Here is a 27532-nt window from a genome sequence, read left to right as displayed (position 1 = left end):
ATCGAGTTCAAAGATTACGTTACATACATACATACATACATACAAGTCAAGCTAATAAAAGCGTGGAAAATTCTAAAATAAAAACTTTAAAAAGAAAATTTAAAAATAAAACAGTTTTTTATTTTAAATTACTTTATTATATTTAAAACCTTACATAATCTCTCCGATCTTTGACGTTCCTATAGTTAAACCAACTCTACAAATTCCTTCTTTTACTTAAATTAATATAATTTTCATTTTATTTTCTTTCTAGAGAATAAATTGCACGAATATAGCAAAGGCATATTAAGCGATGCTTAGCAGCTTATAAGCAAATGACATACGAATAATTGCTCATTTATATTTAAAAGTGCATATTATGAATCACAGACCAAAGGGAAAATATAAGTTAAAAAACATTGAATAAAATCTTGAAGTACATATTTCATTTACAAAAACGGTTTTGTTTTACAGAAATTTCGGTTTCATTTTAACAAAAACACTACTATTTCAAATTTTATTTCTTTGAAAATATCATAAAAATAAGCAGTTTCAATCTACTTGGAGAACCTTGCTTAGCCTACCTACGCTCTAGTTCCCACTAACAGTATCTTTAGTATGAGTTTTTCCTTTTACTCGAAAACGTTCAACATTTACGTTTTCGCTCGCACAGCGCCCCCGTGGACCGTATCGGAACTAAAATGCCACAATAATTCAAAAATGCAACAATAACGCTATTAAAATTAAATTAAAAATGTAAAAATAAATGCATTCTAATTATATTTTCAAAATTAAATGTGGTTTCAATAGATCATTCAGTTTTTTAAAATTCATAATGCGAAATTTTGTTCCGATACGGTCCACGGGGGCGCTGTATGTCTAGAAACGTAAACGGTTAACGTTTTTGGGCAAACGTAAAAACTCATACTAAGGGCACAGTAGTGGGCCTTCCCAGTGCTGGGCAAAACCAGGCCCAGCAGTGGGACGTGGTTACAGACAATAGTGAGAATATTAAACTTATTATAGTTATTATTACCTTAATAGAATATTTACTTCTACGAGAACTATTACTTAAAATAACGCTTTTTGACCTTTCAATATATTTCTAGCTTATTTTTATATAAAATTTGAGTATATTACTAATATATTTGTCATGTTTATCTCCGTAACTACAATATACATTAAAATTATGTTTTAAACATATATTAATATACTAAGTTGAGTGAATATTATATGTAGAAAGAAATCTGTTAAAATGTGAGATTCTATTTTTTTTCTTTAACTTTACTTTGTGTAACTATTTAAGGCAAAAAACCATTTTAATTCTAACCAAAAGCCGTATTTTTCAAAATAACGTAATAAGAAACAGTCTCTCAAAGAGATTTTTATCAATATTTCTAGATATTTAATTTTTTTTACTAACAAAATCCCGAATTTTATCGGACTATAAAAGGGTCAATTCCCTTTTAGTAATCCTGGATTATTTATATATTTTAAAGAAACTCCACGACGAGTTTCAGCAATATTTTTGACTATTTCAATTTTTTTAAAATAAAAAAATCCCCCGAGTATATCAAAAACAAATAATCCCAAAAGAGTTTCAGAAATATTTCTGTATATATTTATATTTTTTTTTTAATGAAAAATGCCCTCATAATTTTATCAAACAAAGCTTACCCTATACTTTCCGCAATATTTATGGAACTTTTTTACTAACATAATCCTCTGAGTATATAAACCAAATCTCACCCTCTCCGACACTAAACCTTCCATCCTTCCACCCTTACATAAGAACATATGTGGGTGCAGTCTCCACTCCACAGTTATTGTCCCTGCTGGACATGAGCACATAGCCATCATTCCCCCACATGTTAGACCAAGAGTTCTTGACTAGCCAGTACTTCTGCCCGTTGAGGACCCCGAAGCCAACCGCCAAGACGGCATGGTCCAACTCGTCAATCTTGTTTTTGCTGAAAAAAAATAAATATTTTAAATATAAATCGAATAATCTAAAGGTGGTAGGTAGTAGTAGTAGTGGTGGTGGTAGTTCTTGCTGAAAAAAATAAAAAAATAATATGTAGAGCAAAAATAATCCGAAGGTGGTAGAACACTTTGTGATTCGGTTACAGCGGCACCACCGCCACGCCTATTTCTGCCTCATAACAGCAGTGTTAAGCGCTGCTGTGTTATGGTTTGAGGGGTGGGTAAGAGAGACATACTTTTCCGAGGCGTTCCAGCTTAGACCTCAGGGGTAGCGGCGCATCTGTGGCCGACCTCAGGTAGGAATATCTAATCCTATCTGGGGTTGATTACAGATGTCCAAGGGCTGCATTAGCCACTTACCATCAGATGGACTGCATGCTTGTCTGCTACTCCTATATTATATAAAAAAGATGTAACAACTGTATCCAACCTCAGGTAGGACTTTTATCTTTCTAGGGTTGAATACAGATGTCCATAGGCGAGAGTAGCCACCTACCATCAGATGGCATGCTCGTTTGTTAATTAAATATTGATTTAACTCACCACTGGGGTTCGAAGTAAACGCCATTGGAGTAGAAACTGAAGCTCTTGTGAGACGCGTCGATCGCCACGGATATAGGGCCGTGCTTGAATATAGCCAACTGAAAGAATAAGACACTATTATTAATGTATATACACAAAGGATAATGTAGAATCTTATATATAAAATTCTCGTGTCAAAATGTCAGTTACCGTACTCCTCCGAAACGGCTTTACCGATTTTCACCAAATTTTGTATGCCTATTCAGTAGGTCTGAGAATCGGCTACTATCTATTTTTGATACCCCTAAGTGATAAGGGTTGTTCACCCTTAACATTTTTTTATTTATATAGCAACACAACGTTTGCCGGGTCAGCTGGTAATATATACGTTTAAGTTTTGTACAAAAATTCCAAGTACAAGAGTTTGTGATAAGAATTTTTTTTAGATATGAATATTATAAATGAAAAATTTAAAATTGTATATTGTATTTCATTTTATTATTATGATTTTAACTGACATTTGCTGTTATTGTGTAATTATTAATGTTAATATAACTATAGGTTAAAACAAAGTATGTTAAAAATAGATTAAGCTTGTAAAAACCAATTTGCACACCGAAATGGTGAAATAAGAGGATTCTTGTATCTGGACACATTTCTACAGAGTTTTGCACCTTAGTTTCGTAAATAAAGATGTTTGATTGATTGATTGATACTCTAAAGTCTGACCATGAAGAGGTATGAATTGTGCAATCAGTCTTTAGGAGAGCGTAACAGAAAGTTAACTTCATAAGGTTTTTTTTTTTATAATATAAGAGTAGCAGACGAGCATGCAGTCCACCTGATGGTAAGTGGCTACTGCCGCCCATGGACATCTGTAATCAACCCCAGATAGGATTAGATATTCCTACCTGAGGTCGGCCACAGATGCGCCGCTACCCCTGAGGACTAAGCTGGAACGCCTCGGAAAAGTCTGTCTCCCTTACCACACCCTTCAAACCGGAACACTGCAGCGCGTAACACTGCTGTTATTAGGTAGAAATAGGTGTGGCGGTGGTGCCGCCGGAGTCGAACCACAAAGGGTTCTACCACCTTCAAAAATTTTTTTTTTTTAATATTACTTACACGTAGAGCCTTCTCGTCGCCGGATGTGACGTTGACCCAGCCTTTCATAGATGTCGCTACCGTCACGTTATCGATGTGGCAATAACCGTCCTGGGAAAAAACAAAATAATAAAAAAAAAAAAAAACGGATAATTTATTTGCGGGAACCATAGCTAAGTATAGATATATCACCGCCTTGTAATTGAAGGAAGCCATTAAATGGCTTAAACGGCTGACAAATGTGTCAGCCGTTTAATGGCTTTCATGGTGTAGTTTACGCGGAACAATGCCGACATGTGCAGTTAAGTGGTGCAAAAACACGAAATCGAAGAAAAAGTGCCATGAAGTATCGTTTCATTCGTAAATGATCTAAAAACAACATTTTTTTTTTTTATATTTTTCAAACACGAAAATAGATGTACAGTGACAATTTAAATTGCCAAAACTGGTTACATTTACTTGTTAGGAGTGAGTAATCTTTACTAATCGATGGCGGGAACATTATTTTTTACAAGGATCTTAAGTGTATAGTGAGTATGTTCCACCACAAATCTGCGAATGCGCATATGGCGGCCAAAGATCCCTCTGTGGGCTAGGTGTTTATGCTCGGACAGTGGCCCTGCTTCAACAATCTCAGTTCGGAACTTGCATATGTTCAAGATGTTGAGAAAACTTCAATAGCGTGATTCAGAAACATGTAGCGCCATCTCTTGACGACAGTTAGACACACAACTATTACATGGTAGTCATAGATTAGTGAATTCATGACAAATAAAAACATTTTTAGAGAAAATTTACGAATAAATAATTAATACTGCGTAATTTACATAATAAATAAGTATTTCAAATATTTTAGGGACATTTTAGCACGGAGACGTAGCAAAACTTTTTTACGCAACTATTTCAATTCTCAAAACTGGGTACATTTTTTTGTTAGGAGTGAGTAATCTTTACTAATCTATGATGGTAGTTATCAGATGTGGAAAAGTTATTATACCTGTCCCAAGTAGCCACCGTAGTCTTCCTCGGTAGGGAGACCATGCTTCATAATCCATTGGTACGCGCGGAAGTCCTCACCACCATCACAGCCGTTGTTACCGAAACTATCGAAGATTTAATTAAGGATGGATTAGTGTGAAAATGTATTTTCTTTAAAATTAGCCTATTCTTTTAGTTTAATTTACATTGACTTCCCAGAATTGCGTCCTTATGACTGATACTATCTGATGGTGAATTAATACAGGTTTTTTTTTTTAATTTAAAATTAACTTGTATAATATTGGCTAGGTAAATGATTTAAAAAATTAATGACACAGCTTTAGTATATAAAAATCGACCTTCATACAAAACCATCCATCCATCAGCCTTTTGAGGTCCACTGCTGGACATAGGCCTCCCCTAATTGGCGCCACTCCACCCGGTCCCGTGCTCTTTAAATCCAGCGGTTTCCCGTTGTCTTGAAGTCATCGGTCCACCTGAGCTTTTGCCTTTTCCTTTTGCCCACACGTGGTCGCCACTCGAGGACCATTCTGACGACCCGCGTGGCGGAGCGATCACCATACCGGTCTGACGCGCAGAGGGTCCCAGGTTCGATCCCCGGCCAGACAGATTTCTAAATGATGAATTTAGATTTCTGTTTCTGGGTCTGGGCGTTTGTGTATTTGTCTCTGTGTGTGTCCATAGTACCCACGAAACAGGGAATCCTAGTGTGGGGCTGTGAGTGTAGAAAGCGTTTTTTTTCTTCCCCATCGGTTATCGGTCCTGCGAGCGATGCGACCAGCCCAAAACGTACAAAAGCGAGCTAGTAATAATAAATAGTGGGAACTCACCCCCAAGAGCAATCCACGAGCGCCTGTTGGCTGAGCCTAACTAAATGCCCTCCGTTGTGCAGGAACAGAGCGCCCTCTACCGCACCAACGGTACCGAACGACCAACACGATCCGCACACGGACTGATCTGCAAACACGTTGTAGGATTAGTTTAACGGATCAAATACTACTACAGACATATAGTCTGATTCATAATTAGGTGTCCAAAATGTAAACAAAGAAATGTCACTGTCAAAATTAACAAGAAACAAAAACTTTAACAAACTCAACAAAAAAACGAAAATTTAACAAATATACACAATTTAGCAAACGCGTTATGTAAACGAGAAAACATTCGAATTCGATCACAATCACGAAAATTAATAATATCAGTTACGAAACTTAAAAATGACAGCACAAGAAATGTCTTGGATTTCGGTTGTGTTACCATTATCACATTTTAATTTTCTACCATAAACTTTGTTTTTTATTATTATTACTGTATGGATCGAAATTGAGGTGATATAAATATTAGAAAATGTGAATTAATCTTAATTATATTTTATTATGACAACAATAATAAAATAATAATCTACATAAGATTATTATTTTATTATTGTTGTCTTATTTTAATATCGACAAAAATAAGAAACTACCATTTCTAACTTATTTTCTTGATAGGTCAACACCTTTGTTTACATTTTGGACACCTAATTATGAATCAGACTATAGAGTGTACCATGGTAGATAAAATATTTTTTTTAATTTATTAACTTTTTCTAGCATAATATGTATGTATGTTCATCCTTTGACACATTCTACAGACCCCACTGATTGACAAATATGTTAAAAACATAGTAAGATAATGTAACATGTTGTTTGATTCGCTATATTTTGAAACAGTTGGTTATTTTGATATTATAATAATTACTATTTTTATTTTGGACAAGTAAAGCTGGGTCTGCACGATATTTTTACGATATTTTAAACACGACAACACACAAAAAATATATAAGTTTTGATTTGAATGTGCAATATTAAAAACAAGATGTTTATAAGCAGGCGTTAAAAAAAGTTACCTTAAGGTTAAGCCAAAAATTAAAATGATAAATTTTTGACAATACACTGAAATACACAATTTATATTGTTTCTAAAATGCTAAAGACATTTTCAAAAGGTTTAAAAATAATGTTCTGCCTACCCTTAACAGGTGTGACAGCTCCAAACAGCCTCCAATCATGTTCGGGGGGTACTTTGACACTCATCTCCTCCAGATCAGCCTGGCCGTAGGGGAAGGGCAGTCCTACGATTTTAAAATATTATCTTTATTAATTAAATTCATAAATATATAAAAAGAAAAAAGTTTTTTAGAAACTTTCTAAGTTTCTTAATGAAGTAACTGCATTCTAGTGACACACTAGAATTTAGTCATGTAATAATTCCTCCTCTTCCTCCCGCGGCCCCGACGTGAGCGGACGTGTTTCTTGTGCAGTGCTACGCATTATTAATTAATTCAGTAAACAATTTTTTATCCCGCTCCGTCCCGCCGTAATACTGAGTGCTCGGCGCCATATTTTGTCTCATTCTTGCATCGCATCGCAGACCGTTCGTGATACCTACCGCTTACGTCACAGAAACGCATAAGAAATATTTTTTGCTAACTGCAGCCGGCCTCACCTATGCGTAGACGATCGTTTCTTGCTACGCTCCGTGTCGTACCTTGTGCTACGTAATAAGCTACGTTCTACGGACACTATTATCTGCTACGCCAGTGTTATTGTCTACCAGAAGTATTTCGTAATCCTTTTTTACAAATATAATCATGTATCGCTCACCTGGTAAATCGGGCTCCGATTCGAATTTGCGACAAGCCGCAACAAACCTGCAAACGCCACCATCAGCGAGTTTTGTCAGTACGCGCACCAAGCGTATGCGCACAGAAGACTTGGTTACTGACCTCTCCCAATTCAAAGATGAGATGAGGGATATGTTTTCATCGTGGATGTCACAACAGAAAAATGAAACGGCTAAAATTACGTCCAGTCTAAAAACGATAGAAGAATCAATGAATTTTTTATCAAACCAAATTGAAGACGTGAAGAAGAAAGTTACTGATATAGAAATTGACAGACAGAAAGATAAGGACTACATATTGCTATTGGAAAATAAAATTGAAGATCTCGAAAAGTCCCGGCGTAAATGCTCTTTTGAGATAAAGAACGTACCCAAGGTAGAAACTGAAACAAAAACTTCCTTACTTAATATGGTCACCCAGTTAGCTTCAACACTCAAAATTGACCTTAAACAAAACGACATAAAGGATATTTATAGAACCTCATCTAAAATTGATAAAAGACCGATTGTAGTGAAACTTGTAACTTATATACAAAAATCAAACATCATATCAGCAGCAAAAAAATACAATTTCCAGAATAAAAACAATAAATTAAATTCCACTCATCTGGGCTTAAAGTGTTCTAATACACCAATCTTTCTATCGGACCACTTGACGCAAAAAGGAAACCGACTATTTTACCTTGCAAGAGAATTAGCCAGAACAAGAAAATATAAATTCTGTTGGACGTCCCTTGGAGATGTCTTGGTGAGGAAGGACGAAAACTCTCCCATCGTTAAAATAATAAGTGAATCACAAATAAAAACCCTCAGTGATTGTGATATTAACACGTGACTATTTTTGGTAAAATTTAATAGGTATTTTTGTTATAATTATTATGTGATGTTAATGTTACACTTACACTCATACACTACTCACACACTCTTACACTATAACGACACAAAAATTATCAGTACACACTTGGATATAAAACTTTACACACAATTTATTTCACAACACAACATTATAATAACATCTTGTTGCCGTCTTTCTACTATTACTTATATTGACACAAATCATTATCTAAAAGTTTCCTATAATCAACTAAAACTAACATCGAATTTTGCGTGTATTTTTAATTTGGCAAAAGTCAATTCCGATTATTTTTTCCCTGGTTACACTAATAAGACCATTTATACCAGTGTGTTAAGTGAAACGATACCCTCTCCCTTCTTGTTTCATAATGGATAGTACGGCCCAAACTAGTGCAGATTTAGACAAAATTGAGGTGGCACAGGCTCTTATGTGCAGGCCTGAGGACTGTTATATTCATCTTGAACATTCGACGAGTTATCTTACCGTCCTCACCCAAAACATAAGGAGCATTTACAAAAATTTAGACGCTTTCCAAGTGACTCTTGACTCACTTAAGTTTGATAGCGACATACTAGTCATGACGGAATGCCACATCACAGATAACAAATCTATCCCTATTCTTAACAGTAATTATAACACACATTATACAACTAAAAATCAAAATCGATGCGACGGGGTTATCCTTTATGTTAAAAAATCTCTTAGCTACAAAGTCACAGAACCTTATATTTCTAATGCTTCTTGTCTTGCTATTACGTTCAAAGATGTTATTTTAATCGGAATCTATCGAACTCCATCTATAAGATCCACGCAGGACTTCACAGAATCACTTCAAAAATTATTGCATTCATATAAAAATTACAAAAATGTCATTATAACGGGGGATATAAATATTGACATCAAAGATAATAGTATTGACCCTAACTGCTCCCACTATTTAACATCACTTTCTTACTTTGGCTTACTCCCTGCACATAGACTTGATACACGTAATGATAAGTGTTATGACCACTTTATGTTAAAAACGGTTTATCCGGCTAAATGTCTTGTACTTACGAATGCACCCACTGATCATTCTACGGTCATTTTAAATTTAATGATGAACCTTAAACGTAACGCCGTCTCGTGCTACAAAATCTCTTTCAACTATGACGCCACCATTGCCGATATTAAAAATAACCTCTGTGATATTCTGGACATACAAGACCCGAATTTAGCAGTTAGTCTCCTTTCAACTAGAATCTCTGAAGCAATGAACAAACACAAAACCGTAAGTTCGATCCCTAGAAGGAAACGATGTATACAACCGTGGATTACTCCTGGAGTGCTACGTTGTATCCGTAACCGCGATAAATTACATCTCAAAGTAAAAAAGCACGCTGACGATCAAATACTGAAAATAACTTATACACGATATCGGAACTTTTGTCACAACTTAATCTGTAAACTCAAAAATAATTATGATAAAAATAAATTAGAAAACTCTAACAAAAACTGCAAAACATTATGGAAGTCTATAAAATCTATCTGTAATTTGACTAATAATAAATCTGTTGACTCACACAAACTTGAAAACATATCGTCATCGCCCGTTGAATCTGCTAATCTCATTAATTATCATTTTGCAAATATAGGTAGATCGCTAGCCGAAAACATTAATAAACCGCCATTTCCTACAATAAATCCTAACCTTAATAAAATTTCACCTGCTAATTCATTTGTCCTCTTAAACACTGACGCCTCTGAAGTAAACTATGTTATAACTAATCTTTCTAATGACTCTGCTCCTGGATCAGACAATATTCCAAATTCATTTATCAAAAGAGCCAGCCATATCTTAACGCCGATTCTCTGCCATATTTATAATCTTTGTTTTGAAAAGGGTATATTTCCTTCTGTTTTTAAAATAGCCATCGTTACCCCCATTTATAAGAGTGGGAATAAAGAGGACGTAAATAACTATAGGCCCATTTCGGTACTTCCCGCACTATCTAAAATATTGGAAAAGTTAATTAATTACCGCTTACGTAAGTTCTTCGCTGATAACGATCTCCTATCTAAAAATCAATTTGGTTTTAGGAACGGTATCTCTTCAGAGGACGCTGTTTTAGCCCTAACCGAGGAGATTTGTTACCAACTTGATTCTGGTAATAAATGCCTTGGCGTCTTTTTGGACTTATCCAAAGCCTTCGACACAGTTTCTATCCCCATTCTCTTAGAAAAACTGTATCATTTTGGTATAAGAGGTGTTCCACACTCTTTTCTTTCAGACTATCTTACAGACCGTCAGCAACAATTAAAACTTGGCCAAATTATAAGTAGCCCGATGAATATCTCCTATGGCATTCCTCAAGGTAGTGTTTTAGGCCCTACCTTATTTCTCATATACGTAAATGAGCTCTGTAACTTTAACCTCCCAAATTGCAAAATTTTCACCTATGCTGATGACACTGCACTTGTTTTTAACGCAAATTCTTGGGAAAATATTAAGGTTCTCGCCGAATCTGGAATGCATTATATCTCTAGTTGGTTAAGAGGCAATCTTCTAACGCTAAACATTAGCAAAACTAAGTTCGTTCCATTCTCCATACGTAAAACATCTTTGCCACCTTCTAACTTTTCCTTAGTTGCACACAGTTGCTTAAACCCAACTTCTAATACCTGTCTATGTAATGAACTAACACAATCTAATAATATAAAATACCTCGGAGTCTTTATAGACCAACACCTCACCTGGAATATTCACATTAACAGTATTGCTGACAGAATTAGAAAGCTGATCTGGATTTTCAAAAAACTTAGGCATGTGGCCAGCAAAGATATCCTCATCATGACTTACAAAGCGTTAGCACAATCAATAATAAGCTATGGTATACCGGTGTGGGGTGGAGCAGCTAAATCACACCTAATTATTCTTGAAAGAGCTCAAAGAGCACTACTAAAAGTAATGTTTTTCAAACCCATTCGTTACCCGACGTTTGAACTTTATAACTCGCTAGAACTGCTTACGACACGCCAAATGTATATCTTAAATTGTATTATGAAAACACATCAACAATTACCGTATACTCCTCAACTTGCATCTAAACGTAGAAAATTCGCAATCTGTAGCGCACAAAACAAGAAAACTAAATTTAGGCATATACAATTTACATCCCAATCTAGTCATCTTTATAACTCTCTGAATAGCAGACTCAACGTTTACCCACTGACACGTATAAAATTAAGACACTATATAACAAAATATCTACTAAGTTTAAATTACAGTGAAACTGAAAATCTAATTTATTAACTATATATAATGATATAAAATAATCACTATCTACTAATAAGAAACGGCAACAAATTAGTTAACGTTAGGTACACAATCTTACACACACACACCCATACACACAAAACACATCACTCAAACACACATCCTCACACACACACACACACACACACACACACACACACACACACACGCACATTCAAACATCACAAACGCACAGTGGATATATCAAACTTTGTTATTGTTTTCTACATAATATATTATAAGTTGATTCAATTGTATTCTAGGAGGTTTGAGCGGGGTACCCAGTAATACGAGTTGTACTCAGTACAGGGGCCCTGGCAACGTTTTGTAATGTATCTGTGAATCAATAAATCATTTTTTCATTTTTCATTTTTTTTCATTTTTCATAATTAATAGACATATGTGACCAATTGCAAAAAAAACAATAATTCTAACTGAGAACTAAGGTCCACACCCTACCACTGACACGCAGACTCGCTACACGCCAAACGTATACTTTAAACACCTTTCATTAAGTTTCTTTTTATTTTTTTAAATATAAAAGTTGAATGTAAGTTGAGCATGCAATTCACTTAATAGTGGCTACTGCCGCCCATAGATATATATAATCAACCCCAGGTAAGATTAGATTGTGTGTGGCAATGACGTCTTCCCGGTTGAACTTTACTAGTTCAACCACCTTTCTAAAACTTTTCTGCCACTTTGTGAAACGCTTTCTACACTCACAGCCCCACACTTGGATTCCCTGTATCGTGGGTGCCATAGACACACACATATTTATCTACACAAACACCCAGACCAGACCAGAATTCATCATTTAGATATTTGTCTGTCCGGGGATCGAACCCGGGACCCTTTGCGCGTCAGACCGGTATGGTGGCCGCTCCGCCACGCGGGTCGTCTAGGAGAAAAGGAGATAACATACCCAAAGCATTAGGTCCGCTGTACCGACGACCCCGGAGCGCGGCTAACTCGTCATCAGTACGATCGGCGAGGTGGTTCACCGACATAGTGAAGCCACGACGGGCTCTGTTGTTAGAGTGGATGAACCTGTAACACATAAATATATTAGAGTTGATTTACATCCGTCTACAGTAAAAAATTCTAATCTAATCATCATCATCAACAACAACCCATTACTGTCCCACTGCTGTGCACGGGTCTCCTCTCAGATTGAGAAGGATTAGGCCATAGTCCACCGCGCTGGCCAAGTGCGTATTGGTAGACTTCACATACCTTTGTGTTTTCTTTTTTTTATAAATCTCTCAGGTATGCAGGTTTCCTCACGATGTTTTCCTTCATTGTTAAGCAAGTGATAATTAATTTCTAATACGCACATAACTTTGAAAATTCAGAGGTGCGTGCCTGGGATTTGAACCTCGAACCCCTCGATCGAGAGGCCGCGTTTCTTAACCACTAGTCTATCACTGCTACTGCTGCCCTAATCGACCCACCAATACCATCAAATCGACTCAATCAAACTTAAAACACTCATACTAAGGGTACAGTACCTATTTTAATTGAAAGTATTTTATCTTACCTGAGATTCTGCCTGAAGATGTTCAGCCTCTTGGCGTGTTCCACTTCACTGATATACTGCTTGTTGTGCTTTATTTTGAACCTGCCGAAACCAAAATAATTATAAAAAAAATAAAACATCATCACGAAACTTTTTCTATATTATAAATGTAATGTAAGTATGAAGTCCATCTGATGGTAAGCTACTACTACCCTTGGACATATGCAATCAACCCCAGATAAATTAGAGTACCGCCTAAAAAAAAACAACTGTGGCTACTACAAATTGGACAAATTCTATCCTATTCCTGACTACTACAAATTGGACAATTTCTAGCCCATTTCTGACTACTACAAATTGAACAATTTCTATCCTATTCTTGACTACTACAAATTGGACAATTTCTATCCTATTTCTGACTACTACAAATTGAACAATTTCTATCCTATTTCTGACTACTACAAATTGAACAATTTCTATCCTATTTCTGACTACTACAAATTGGACAAATTCTAGCCTATTTCTGACTACTAAAAATTGGACGATTTCTAGCCTATTTCTGACTACTACAAATTGGACAATTTCTAGCCTATTCCTGACTACTAAAAATTGGATAATTTCTATCCTATTTCTGACTACTACAAATTGGACAATTTCTAGCCTATTTCTGACTACTACAAATTGGACAATTTCTAGCCTATTTCTGACTGCCATAAATTAGACAATTTCTATTTTATCTCTGACTACTACAAGTTTAAAATTTCTAATAGGCAAAAATTGGCAAATGTCAACATTTAATAGACATGATATTGGACAGATTGCTTATTAACCACGGACATATATAACAATTGTATAACGTAACATAACTCACCTGTCAAACTCATTGTCGACGTGTGCGTCGTGGACCGGGTGCACGAACTCCTTCATCGGGTTGAAGGTGGCGTAGTGCCGGGAGCCGGGGCCCGGGAATGACGTGCACTGGAGACCTGGGAGGAAGTTATCATTACCATTTCGACATCTTGTATAATATATAATACTTTTATATAATACGACTGCGATTATAGATGCAGCAATAAAAATATTTATAACTGTAAATAATTTTATATTTATGACAAACTACTGCTACCAGATAGAAATTGTCGACTAGGTTATATTCTAGAGCAGTCAAGTTCAATATACCCTTTTTTTTTCGAGGGGGAAACCTTCAAAAGGTACCCTACGACGAGGGAGCGACGTCGGGTTATGTGGGATTTTTACCGCACTAAAACCCCCCCGGTGGCCGTCTTCAGCGCCTGGTGGAGAACCCCGGGATCTCTAATGGAACACAACCGGAGTCCTCTGAGCGCGGTGCCCGGTCGGGCTCCGCCCCGGGGGGAGCACCTCACGCTCCTCCCGCACACATGGTGTTTACGACGGCATGCGACCACACATGCCGCCGTCCTTCCCGGGGTTGCTCTCCGGACGGGGTGGCTCCCACTCTTGCCACAGGCAACCCTAGAAGCCCCCTTTTAGTCGCCTCTTACGACAGTCAGGGGATACCGTAGCCCTATTCTAGTCCCAGAACTACAGGGACAAAGTTCAATATACCCGAGATCAACTACATCCTTGTTGTTTCCGACAACATATTATTTTACAAAACAACCAACAACATAATATTTGCTAAAGAGGAGGTGCGGCACACCCCACCTTCTTAGCAAATAACAAAGACACTCAAACATCCTAACCTAAATTAAAATTAATTGGGATTTTAGTGTTAACTTCCGGGCATCGAACCCGGAATCGCAAGCCCCCGAAAATGGAAGCTAATAACGTAATCGCTGCCCTATATGATTTGTCAAAATTTTACTAACCTAACCTAACCTCACTTACCTTCTATTTCAAAACATAATATAAAAAGCACTCACTGGAGTCAATAGTGAAGACCTCTGGGTCAATGTCCTCCACATCATAGTTCTTGTAGTCGATGTAGTAGTGGTCGTAGTGGGAGCCCAGCAGAGAGTTGTAGCCCTTCATCTCGTATCTGTTGATAAAACACATTCATCTATACTATAGTATAGGATAGTATAGTATAGTATAGTATAGTATAGGATAGTATAGTATAGTATAGTATAGTATAGTATAGTATAGTATAGTATAGTATAGTATAGTATAGTATAGTATAGTATAGTATAGTATAGTATAGTATAGTATAGTATAGTATAGTATAGTATAGTATTAGTATAGTATAGTATAGTAGTGTGATAAAACCCTTCGTTGTTCTAAGGTCTGACAAACCCAATTCTTGATTACAGATCCCATGAAAATAATGAAAAAGCACTATACATATGAACCCTTTGTGGTTCGAGTCTGAAGGCACCACCGACACACCGATGTCTGGCTAGTAACAGCAGTGTTAAGTACTGCTGTGTTCTGGTTTGAAAGGTGTGGTAAGGGAGATATATGTATTACATAGATACATACAGATATGTATCTGTCATCAAACCCAGATAGATTCCTACCTGAGGTCGGCCACAGATGCACCGCTACACCTGAGGACTAAGCTGGCACGCCTTAGACAATTATGCCTTCCTTACCACACCCTTCAAACCAGAACACAGCAGCACTTAACACTGCTGTGATTAGGCATAAATAGGGGAGAAGCTTTTGGTGGTGCTTCCGGAGTCAAAACACAAAGGTTCTACCACCCTCAAAAGATTTTATGATGATAATGACTATGTTATGGTGATGATGATGAAGATAAAGTACTAACCTGACGGGAATAGGGATAGCGTCTCCCCTCAGCGTCTTCTTGTACTTCACCCACATTGTGTATTTGTTAATCTTGTCACCGACCGTCATTACCATCCGCCATTTTGACGTGTCGGAATCTTTCATTGTTTCTGTGCCTAGAAGATGTTAATAAATTATAGTTAAAAAAACTAAGAACCACGCTCAAATCGCACAAGAAAAATCGTTAATCCTGATTCCTGACGATCCTGATGAGGAGAATGGTATAAAATTATTAAAATCGTGTACTGTCAGGTTCTTGATAAGTGTTCAAAATTTTAAATTCATCGGACCCTTCAATACATAGATACAAGCCAAGCTAATAAAAGCGTGGTAAAAAAGGAAGTTCAATAATTTGTTTATAAGATTAAATTAGCAAACGATGCAGTCTTCTTGATGATAAGTGGATTGACACGTCATAGATATATTTAACAAACTCCATACAGAAGAAAGGTTCCGCTTAAAGCCGATCACAGATGTGTTGCCTCTTGTAGAGTGAAATGGTCGCTTCATATGGAAGTTAACCGGCATACACACACTCCCACCAAAATGCTGAATTACTTCATGCTAGCAACATTTACCTACCTATTGCTGCCCATGGGCATCTTTAATTAACACCAGATAAGATTAGAATCCTACCCGAGGTCAGCCATAGATGTGCCGCTTCTCCTGAGGTGTTTAACATCAGATAAGATTAGTTTGCTATCCGAGGTCGGCCACAAATGTGTCGCTTCTACTGAGGAGTAAGCTGGAATGGAAGCTTTCCACACCCTTCAAACCAGAACAAAGCCGTGCTTAACACTTCTGTTATTAGGCAGAAATAGGTGTGACGATGATGCCGGCGGGGTCGGACCACTGAGAGGGAACCATTACATTTATTTAATTAATATCACACTCACCAACAAACTTGAAATCGGACATATCTGGCAACACAGACTGAATGGAAATGAGCTGCTCAGTCGTTCCGTTCACTTGGAGGCAGGTCTGCTGGTTCAGCACCTCCTCGGTCGTCACTGGTGCTATCTGGAAAAATATGACAGTATATGAAGTTTAATAATATTTTTACAGTGATAGCCTAGTGGTTAAGAAACTCGGCCGCTCGATCGAGGGGTCCGAGATTCAAATCCCATGCACACACCTCTGATTTTTCAAAAGTTATGTGCGTATTAGAAAATAATTATCACTTGCTAAACGGTGAAGTAAAACATCGTGAGGAAACCTGAATACCTATGATTTAAAAAAAAATCTCAAAGGTATGTGAAGTCTACCAATACGCACTTGGCCAGCGCAGTGGACTATGGCCTAGTCCTTCTCATTCTGAGAGGAGACCCGTGCCCAGCAGTCGGACAGCATTGGGTTAATGATGATGAATATTTTTACCTGAGAGCTGAGAAAGGGTCATATATTCCGTGCGTATCTTATATGTTCGTAAATTTCTTTGTATCTTCGAAACTGTTAATAGGCGGAAATAGGCGTGGCTGTGTTGCCAACGCGCAACACTCATCACTTTCAATCATTCTAGTCCATTGAATATGGTTTGTAAGCTCGCAACTCTTGTCACCGTTTGAAAAAGGGGCGCAAAACTTTTTCACGCTCTATCAGGTAATGTATTCTTGGCACATAAAATTCTCTAATGTAATTTTTCTATAAAAGTCTATAAAAAATGTTGTAAATGAAAATTACAGCGATTTAGACTGTATGGATCAATAAACTTATCGCCTCGGGCCTCATTCAACATTTTCGCCCCTGGCCTTCGACGAGCTTAGTCCGCCACTATCATATGCCAATTCATTTTTATAAAAGAAAATACATACAGACTACGAGGATTTGCCGAAATTTTACCCCTAAAGGTCTAAAAATCGATAAAGTTTGTTTTATCGATTTTATATCCATTACAATCGAGAATTGAGTCAAAACGCAGTTTTAATAAAAGATTAATAACATACATTCATACACGCAAACATACTATGAAATCATAACCAGAAAACTTATTTTCGAAAATCGTTTGAAAATAGCCAAATTTGCTAAAACGCATCTTCGCCGCGGTGAAGTATATAATATAGTCGTATATTGTTTACGTTTCTACAGCTACTATGTATTCTATATAATACTAGCTGACCCGGCAAACGTTGTGTTGCCATTTAAATAAAAAAAACGTTAAGGGTGAACAACCCTTATCAATTAGGGGTATAAAATATAGATAGTAGCCGATTCTCAGACCTAATAAATACGCATATAAAATTTGGTGAAAATTAGTAAAGCCATTTCGGTGGAGTACGGTAACTAACATTGTGACACGAGAATTTTATATATAAGATTATTATTGTTTATAATGCCACCACTATCATCTGCGGTTTTACTGAATAACAATAACAATTATGCGAACACACAGATAAACATATATTTTATTATTATTAGTCACACTCATACTGTAATTACAGACAAAGTATAATTATATGTATTATAATGTATGTCAGTTGTATGTAAACAAAGTGTGCCTTCTAGAATCATTACTGCTGTTTTCTGGTTTGAAACGTGTGGTAAGGGATATATGAGGCGTTCCAGCTTAGTCCTCAGGGGTAACAACGTATCTGAAGTAGCAGACGAGCGTGCAGTCCACCTGATGGTAAGTGGCTAATGCCGCCCATGGACATCCGTAATCAACCCCAGATAGGATTAGATATTCTTAACTGAGGTCGGCCACTGATGCACCGCTACCCCTGAGGACAAAGCAGGAACGCCTCGGAAAAGTCTGTCTCCCTTACCACACCCTTCAAACCAGAACACAGCAGCGCTTGACACTGCTGTTGTTAGGGTTCTACCAATTCTATGGAATTTAGACATTGATATATGTAATTATTAGCTAGAAGGTTTATTCATGTCCGTTATTACTTTTAATAGGGGTACAAAAAATACATAGTAATTTGGCACAGGGAGATCTCCCGCTGGGCTAGGTGATCATGCCCGGGGAGCGCTCCAACAGTCTCAGTTCGGAACTTGTATATATACCAGATGTTTAGTAAACTTCGATAGCGTGATTCAGAATACTCGTGGCGCCATCTCTTGACGAGTAGCGGGAGATCGCCACAGTAAACTTGATATTTAAATCAAACAATATAATAAAAATCTGTCTTATTACATGCAGGTCGTAGGTATACTGAAGGCCAAGTAGACCAATAGTAGACGCAAAGTAGTGTAGTGAGCGTAAAACTGCTCGTCCGCTCTGAATATAGAAATAAATCGCGTCGCTATAGCAAATTGCATGACTACACCTGGTTGTAACAGAGCGGACTAGCAGTTAGGCACAAACTATACAGCCCAACTCAATCCTAAACTTTAATTTCCAATGAATGTATAGTTCTACTAAGGTTAAGCCGATGTTTAGCAGAAACTTGGCGGAAACCGAAACGCTGTTTTAGCTTAAACTTGACCGATACAAATACTTCGTTCGGTTACTTCAACGTGATGATGTGGTGGAAATTATGCACATAATCACGATTCACATTCCATAATTTATAACACATATAATATGTGCTAGAAATTATGGATCGATCACAGAAGATCTGTTGTTGAACCTAATTAAATAAGTAAATAACCTATACCTCCGCCACGATGCGAAGAGAATTCATGTAAACAAACCGATATTAGGGTCATCAAAATTTTGGTACTGTAAAAATTACTATTATCCTTGTTTTCATTTTTAATTCAACAAAAAACTTCACAATTAAATTGTATCCATTATTTCTATACCTTATTACATGCAAAGTACTCTCACAACATTCATATTGTTGCGTATAGACAAAGATGAATAAAATATCCTTATCAGTAAGTAAGTGAAAACCCTGTAAATAAGCGTATGCCAGGTAATAAGAACTTTTGGTTACGATTTTGAAAAATCGAAACAGTCCATCAAAAAAAAAGAGTACGTAAATTTCTTTACAACCCCACTTTTACTGCTTCATTTTAAATTAGCTGCATAATAATTGCTTTATAATCCGACTATTTAAAAAACACAATTGCGTTTCGTTTTATTTAAAGTAGCAAATAATATTTTTTGAAGTGTAAGCTGACATTTTAATTTATCCACTATTTTCGTAGTATATGATTAAATTATTATTTGAAAATAATTTTATTTATACTAATGTATAATATTTTAAATATAACTTTATAATAATAGTTCATTGTTACAAATACAAAAAAAAACATTTTGTTTACATTGACTGCTTAGCTATAACGAAACGCACTCTCCGAATTTGGTCGTGTTACAATGATGTTTAATTGTTTACAACATGGCTGCTTACGATTACGAGTACTGTGCGTGTTAATATCTCTGTTATCCATTGTTATTTGTTTGTTAAATATTCCTGTTATAGTGTTGTTCTGTTATTTTGTTGAGTTTTTTTTTTGTTTGTTTTGTTGTTCTTGTTATAATGAGTGATTCCCAACCGGGTCCGAGTGGCCTGCAGAAGTTTTCTTCTCCAAAGAAGAAACGAGCGAGGTGTTCACTCAGTTCTTCGGAGAAAACAGTTATATGTAACATTTATAAAACTATCGAAGAAATGTGGCCAAAAGATAGTTTTATATACAGTAAAGATGTCGCAAAAAAAACTGCAGAAACTGCCGGCGTACATTTGAGTACTGTGTACCGAATAATAAAAGAATATCGAACTCATAAACGAGTTTCGTCACCGACTCCAGCTCCTAAAAAGGGGACAATAATGGACCTTGAGTGGAATTCGTAGGAAGGTGCACATGTTATTCTTTGATAACGATCCACCAACAATTGAAAAAGTTTTAAATTTAGTGAACGAGGACGACAGCTTACCAAGCTTTAAAAGAACTACCTTTCAAAAAGTTTTAAATAAACTAAAGATTAAATATTTGAAACGGTTGAGACGAAGTGTTCTCATTGAAAAGGAAGAAATTGTGCGATGGCGCTTCTATTATCTTCAAAAAATGTTAAGGATGAGAGAACAAAGACGCAAAATTTATTATTTGGATGAGACTTGGGTTAACGAAGGTACATAAACAATTTTAACTTATTTTTTATATAGAATCAATCATTCCTATATACTTATTGATCTTTATTTAAACAGTAACCATATAAATTATTATTAATAAGTAGAATTTAAGTGTCATAATCAATATTTTATCACATCTTTGGCACACACTGTGTATAAAATTATTTATATTAAAATAATTTAAAGCAATAATATATTATTTGGTTTCAGGACATACAAGAAGTAAAATATGGCAAGACCTTTCCATTGAGTCTGCTCGACAAGCCTATCAGGAGGGACTCTCAACTGGCTTGAAAGCTCCATCGGGAAAAGGGAAGCGCTTGATAGTTGTACACATTGGTATGTTATCATCCTAATATTGTTAGCTTAAGATCACATAATTTTAGATGTGTGTTATCATGGAATTGAAAAAAGTTTTGTAAAAAAATAAACTCATGCATAGCTAATCAGGTTAACGTAAAAGTATAGTTTCTATGCCATATAGTCAATATATGATCACTAGACTGCTACATGTACTTTTCACATTTTAATATTTATCATTTTTTTATAGGCAACGAGGATGGATTTGTGGAAAATGCAGACTTAATTTTCGAAAGTAAAAAAGGTGAAGGCGACTATCATAGAGAGATGAACTCAAAGGTGTTTGAAGAGTGGTTCTCTAGAACTCTAGAAAAATTAGAACCAAACTCCATAATTGTAATGGACAATGCCCCATATCATTCTCGACGCTTGGAACGAGTTCCTTCTATGAATTGGTTAAAAAAAGACATACAAAGTTGGCTAACAAAAAAAGGTATCTCGTTCCAAGCAGAGATGATAAAAGCACAGCTTATCGACTTGGTAACACCTGAACGGGAAAAATACTCAGCATTTGTATGCGATACAATGGCGAAGCAGCACAACATTGAGGTATTAAGATTACCACCGTACCATTGCGATTTAAATCCTATCGAGTTGATATGGGGCCAAGTACAAGGCCATGTCGCAGAAAAAAACAAAACATTTAAAATAATTGATTTAAAAAAATATTAAGTGAAGCAATTAAATCTATAACTTCTGCGGCATGGCAACAATGTGTCAATCATGTAATTAAAGAGGAAAAGAAAATGGCAGAACTTGACGGCATTTCAGATAATGTAATTGACAATTTTATTATTCGAGTTCAACAAGTCCATCAAGTTCTGCCAGTGATGAAGAAGATGAATAATTTATTTATGATGGTATTCTTTCCCGTTTGGTGTAATTCCCGTTTGACGTAAATTTGATGAATAATAACAACATGTCTGTAATTTTGAACAAGACTCTTACAAACTATAATAATTACAATCTGGAGTTTACTAATATCTGCATTCTCTTTATATATAAAAGTACTAACTGGACTAACCTTCGAAATTTCTTCAGGAGTCTTATTCAAAATCTATAATGGGCGGCCAAAAAACCTTAAGGATTTGTATTTTTACATGATGTATTACATACTTGTAATTTGTGCTATTTAATTTAATCATTTTAACCCGTTCATACATGTAATAATAGCTAAATAAATATGTACAAAACTCCAAGTTTTTATTTTTATTTTTAGTTACTACTAAACCAATTTCAATTTTATTTTCCAATCTACTCTGGGAATAGAGTATTTACTAACTTACAGTCTATTTATTCTCTTAGAGTCCAAATACGAGACGTGTACATATTGCCATGGAGGATATTAAACTACCATTACTCTAAATTACATTATTTTATTCATTCTGATTAAAATAGAATATCACACAGCATAATATCTAAGAAAATTGTATAAATTCACTTAATACGCATTTAAATGCTGATTTAAAATATATCTTGCGAGATTATTCTCGAAATCTAATTAAACTCAAGGTCAAATATTTATTCACAATATTTAATTCAAACCAGACATTAGGTATAGTGTATAGAATAGGATAGAAAATAACGGAAATTTTCTTTTATTTTACATAATATTATACATTAATAAATTGTGCTAATGAAAAAAGGTTATTGTTATATGCCCGTTATCGGTTGCTAAGCGACGATTGTTGGTAAACATTCTTCTTCCAATTTGGCTGGAGTATAAGGAAAACTGTACTATAAACTGTACTGTAAATTAAGAACCAATACGCGTTATGTACTTACTCTTTTATTGGCGGAAGTATGTGGTCAACTTCATCCTTATCCGTGACGACCTTCCTTCTGAATAGCAATGGAGCAACGTGGTGGAGCAAGGTCACTCAAACCTAAACACTCAAATTTTGTAGGGATATTCGTGCGCTTCATAAAAGGAATATTTTGGACAAATAAAAATAAATAAGCAGCGAAAGCCCTTAAATGTTTTCCGAATAAAAGGAACATTATTTTCCGTTGAATCCTAAAGATTGATTACCAAAAAATAAAACTATTTCAACATGGAATCTAATACTAATTAGTAAAGTGCAAGTATTGTCGGTAAAATTACTATTATTGAAAAAATATCGTAAACGTTATAACCCGACGATATTTGGATTTTTTCTCTATTGTGAATGCCTCTCTCCTGAGGGGCCGCCTGAGGGCTGTAGTTCATCCTGCGCTTATTAAAACCGGCCCTACTCTGAAGGTTGGATGCTCACCTTGATAGAAGTCCCGAACTGCGGGTATACGGAGGCAGATAGCTGGTAAGTCTTGACCATAGCGCCGTAGTAGTCGATACGGGATTTTCCATTTTTGTTGTCGTACCTAAAAAACAAAAATTCGAGTTTTAAAATTAAGATTTCACAATTTAAATTTGTTTTTCTGACTTTCGAATTGCATTAGCTTTATCTACTGCAATGGGGCCGTTCAAGTATTACGTAAGCAGATTTATTACAATTATTTACCCCCCCATCCTCCTTGTCAGCAAAAGTAAGAAAAGCTCTTACACCCTCCCCCATGCTTATGTAAACATTTTTCAATTAACTTTTCAATTTTTTTATATTATAATTATAATGTTATAAATTTATAATTATAATTTTAAAAATGCCCCCCGCCCCTCTAAAATTGCTTACGTAATACTTGAATGACCCCAATGATAATGGTAGAAGCAATATGGTTCGACCAGGAAGCTACCACCGACACAACTTGAACTATATATGTCTAGCGTGAAGGAGTTCTTCTGTAGGAATCTTAGGAAGTAGGAGCCGCTGCGGATTTACATATTGAATTAGATGGTCCCCTCACGTATGAGGAGTGGCCCTCATATGTGAGGTATCCCCAAGATTGGTAATGCATCTATGATTGAAACCATCCCCCTCCCCGCTCCTAGTGAAACCACTGATGTATTTGACTAGTGCCCCATGGTACATCATGAACTCCCAACTACACAGAGACCTAAAAATAACAACCTAAAAATCCTCCTTAGGTTACAACTATACTCAAATCATACTCTCAATGTATAAAGAGACACCCCAATGTGCTTGCCAGTGAGCTAATGAAGTACACTACTTTAAACGCATCAAAAGGAGAGCTCACCAGGACCTTCTCCCTTCTTAGAAATTACCTCCAAGGATATACTTATAAATGGGTGCACCACTGGGCGTAAGCCATGCATGCCTACTAGAAACCACATAACCTCCAGCTAAATGCCTTGAGAGGCAGATTGCAGGACAATAGGAGTTAAAAAATATATGTATATATATGTCCATGGACGACAGTGACCATTTATATGGAAAGCATAATTATTTCCTTTTTCAATCAATTTCATTTCAAACTTCAATTTCAAGAACACAGATGTATATAGGTGTCCAAATTTTTACATTATCAACATGAGTATTTTAGTCAATTAAAAACATATGTATTTTTCATATACATTATATGCATTAATTTGTATTTAAACTAGCCCATTATAAAAGTAGAAATATAAAAATAAGATTTTTTATCCCAACATGCTTATAAAACAGTAATGTCATATGACCACTCTTTGACCCCTGATAAACTTATTGACAAACGGTTCCAATGAATATTATCTGTAGAATAAATAATATCTACGACTAATAATATAAATTATTGTTTGTCTACGCAGAAAGAAACTATATTTAAGGTCATTCACATTGGAATGAAATAGGACAAAGTCAGACATATGTAGAAAACTGGCATCAATTTTTTTTATTTATTTAAATCATCATCTTCATCATCATCATCAACCCATTACTGTCCCACTGCTGAGCACAGGTCTCCTCTCAGAATGAGAAGGATAAGGCCATAGTCCACCACGCTGGCCAAGTGCGTATTGGTAGACTTCACATACCTTTGAGATTTTTTTTTATATAAATCTCTCAGGTATTTACGATTTCCTCACGATGTTTTTCTTCACCGTTTAAGCAAGTCATAATTAATTTCTAATACGCACATAAATTTGAAATTCAGAGGTTCATGCCTAGGATTTGAACCTCGGACCCCTCGATCGAGAGGCCGCGTTTCTTAACCACTAGGCTATCACTTCTATTTATTTAAAACAGAACACAATCTCGCAGAGTTGTGATTTTTCCTTAAGTGTATGTACTCATTGGCAATTTTACACTTGCTTGGCTAAAATCAGGTTGAACCACACCCTTAATACCACCTATCACACCAATCCTCAGGATGCAGCAACATGTCTGTGACTAGCTTTATGCAGACCTCCAATCCTATTTGCAGTGGATTACAAATGTCCTTAAAAAAATAAATAAACATACTATATTGTTGGATTAAAAAATATTTGTCTGTTAAAATCATTTCAATCCAAAAATTGGGTGAGTTTATTTCTTTATAATGGAAATAAATATTTCAACTTTAAATCTCTCCTTACTTTGCATAGATAAGTAAAAAATACTCACTCCTAACAAGAAAATGTACCTAGTTTTGAGAATTGAAATAGTTGCATTAAAAAGTTTTGCCACATCTCCGTGCTAAAATGTCCCTAAAATATTCGAAGTAATTATTTATTTATTATGTAAATTACGCAGTATTAGTTATTTATTCGTAAATTTTCTCTAACAATGTTTTTATTTGTCAAGAATTCAAAAAAGAACTTACTAATAAGCCGTTTGTAGCTTCATTCAATTTCAAGGCGACGAAGTATCTTTACTAATCTATGTTACTTTGCTTAACCTCGCTTAACAATGTCCTTAGACCATAAATGGACTGCCTGCCACATTTGCTACACCAAGCATCATAATAAAAAAATACTCTAACAGAATAAAGTCTGTACATAATGTATTAGTTTAAGTGAATAAGTTTCGCAATAATGCATAGGTATTTATTTCTGAATCAGCATAACATTTGACCTATATGCAACCTAACAAGACCTTGTTACTGCAAAACTGATTCGTTAATCAGAAATTAATTGTGTACAGTGAATAATTTGATGCCTAAATAAAAACATAAGTAAATATAAATATATGTTTAAACATACAATATATTTGATTAAATAATAATAAGTTTATATACATTAAAATATTCGAAACAATAAAAAATACTGATTAAACTAGAAAATCTAATTAAATTACACATTACAAACTTATTTACAAAATGTACACATATAGTCAAAAAATAAATATACATTTATATTTTAATATTAAAATTTTAGATTTTGTTTAGTTCATATTACATTAAATTAAATTACTTATAGTATTGTACAAAACAATTAAATTAGCTATGTAAAATAATTTAAAATTAAGTCAGTAATGTTTGTCTTATTTATGTTTTAGTAAATAAGTATAATATAAGTATAAGTATAAAGTATGTAATACTGTTGGTGTGTCTCATAATAAAAAATAAGTAACATATATGTAACTTTCTACACTCAAAACACTTTCTACACTAGGATTCACTGTCGTGGGTGCAATGGACACACAAACATGAATTCACAAATATGCAGACCTAAAACAGTAATCTAAATTTATCATTTAGATATTTGTCTGGCCAAGGATCGAACCCGAAACCCACCCTTTTAAGACAGGTATGGTGACTGCACTGCCACATCAAAATCTTATAAATTATTTGCAATTAGAGAACATTTTTTAATCATGTCTATTTAAAGTATTGGAAATGGCTCCACCTATTTTGATGCAACTTTCAATATAGATTACTTTCAATAATAAAAAAAATATATACATTGACAAAAAAAATTCAAGACATAAATGCAACCCTCATACTCTTTATTCATAGTAAAGTTGAACTACGAAAACTTGGAATAAACTTGCATTACCATAGTAGCAATATGAATAATAATATAAATATACGCAATAATAATAACATATTATAACTATGTATTTTGACATTTTTTCTTACCATGCATAGAAGGGTTCATGTAGTTCAGCATAGGGGATGTTTAGCATCCCCTTAACGGTGTATACGTCATTCCATTGTGGAGGCGTATCTGAAAAAATAAGGTAGATTGAAAAAAAAAACTCCAATTTTAATAAATTTTCTCCTATTCAAACTGTAATCTAAAACGAACAGTAAATAGTGAAAAGATCTTTAACTTTTTTGCAAGAAACTAGCGATAAAATGATATAAAAACAAAAATAAATAATTGCAAACACTGAACAAAGTCGCTGAATCATTTTCAGAGGTTTTCTCAAAAATACATTTCATTACGTTCCAAATATAAAAAGAAAGAGGAGTAGAGACAAAATAAAACAAATATTCACCTTTATCTACGTATCCTAGCGCAGAACCGAGGAAAAAGCACAAAATAAAGTGCTCGAACATTTTGTACATACACCCGGTCTCAAGATTCAAAACCGAATGAGGAATTGACAATTTGATTTGACACTTAAATATTTTAATTGCACATCTTTGTCAAAGTATTCCAAACGTGCA

At 35.3% G+C, this 27532-nt stretch overlaps 2 protein-coding genes across 2 annotated transcripts; one reads left to right on the top strand and one right to left on the bottom strand.

The window, feature by feature from the left end:
* Positions 1–114: 114 nt before the first annotated feature.
* On the bottom strand, positions 115–27532 carry 26-29-p (C1 family peptidase 26-29-p). The gene is made up of 15 exons (XM_073092040.1): positions 27361–27532; positions 26999–27086; positions 23323–23428; positions 16586–16709; positions 15670–15805; positions 14825–14940; positions 13792–13906; positions 12942–13022; positions 12327–12451; positions 6598–6699; positions 5418–5544; positions 4586–4691; positions 3610–3699; positions 2506–2603; positions 115–1949 (listed from the first exon to the last, which is right to left on the bottom strand). The coding sequence occupies exons 1-15, from the start codon at positions 27428–27430 to the stop codon at positions 1763–1765; spliced, it is 1671 nt and encodes a 556-aa protein (XP_072948141.1). The 5' UTR covers positions 27431–27532; the 3' UTR covers positions 115–1762.
* On the top strand, positions 6864–11770 carry LOC140756520 (uncharacterized). Its single transcript, XM_073092039.1, has one exon. The coding sequence runs from the start codon at positions 8474–8476 to the stop codon at positions 11396–11398; it is 2925 nt and encodes a 974-aa protein (XP_072948140.1). The 5' UTR covers positions 6864–8473; the 3' UTR covers positions 11399–11770.

The sequence above is a fragment of the Epargyreus clarus genome, unplaced genomic scaffold (genome assembly GCF_041222505.1).
Source record: "Epargyreus clarus isolate Ecla_fem2 unplaced genomic scaffold, WU_Ecla_fem_2.2 ptg000035l, whole genome shotgun sequence".
Taxonomy (NCBI): domain Eukaryota; kingdom Metazoa; phylum Arthropoda; class Insecta; order Lepidoptera; family Hesperiidae; genus Epargyreus; species Epargyreus clarus.
Note: the sequence above shows the minus strand (reverse complement) of the source record. Positions and strands in the feature narration are given on the sequence as shown.

Coding starts and splice junctions, on each gene's coding strand:
- LOC140756520 (XM_073092039.1), top strand. CDS start 8,474: ATGGATAGTACGGCCCAAACTAGTGCAGATTTAGACAAAATTGAGGTG.
- 26-29-p (XM_073092040.1), bottom strand. CDS start 27,430: ATGTACAAAATGTTCGAGCACTTTATTTTGTGCTTTTTCCTCGGTTCT. Junction 16,710..23,322: donor AGTTCGGGACTTCTATCAAG/GTGAGCATCCAA, acceptor ATATTTTTCCAG/ATAGCACCAGTGACGACCGA. Junction 14,941..15,669: donor GCTATCCCTATTCCCGTCAG/GTTAGTACTTTA, acceptor TTTTATCAACAG/ATACGAGATGAAGGGCTACA.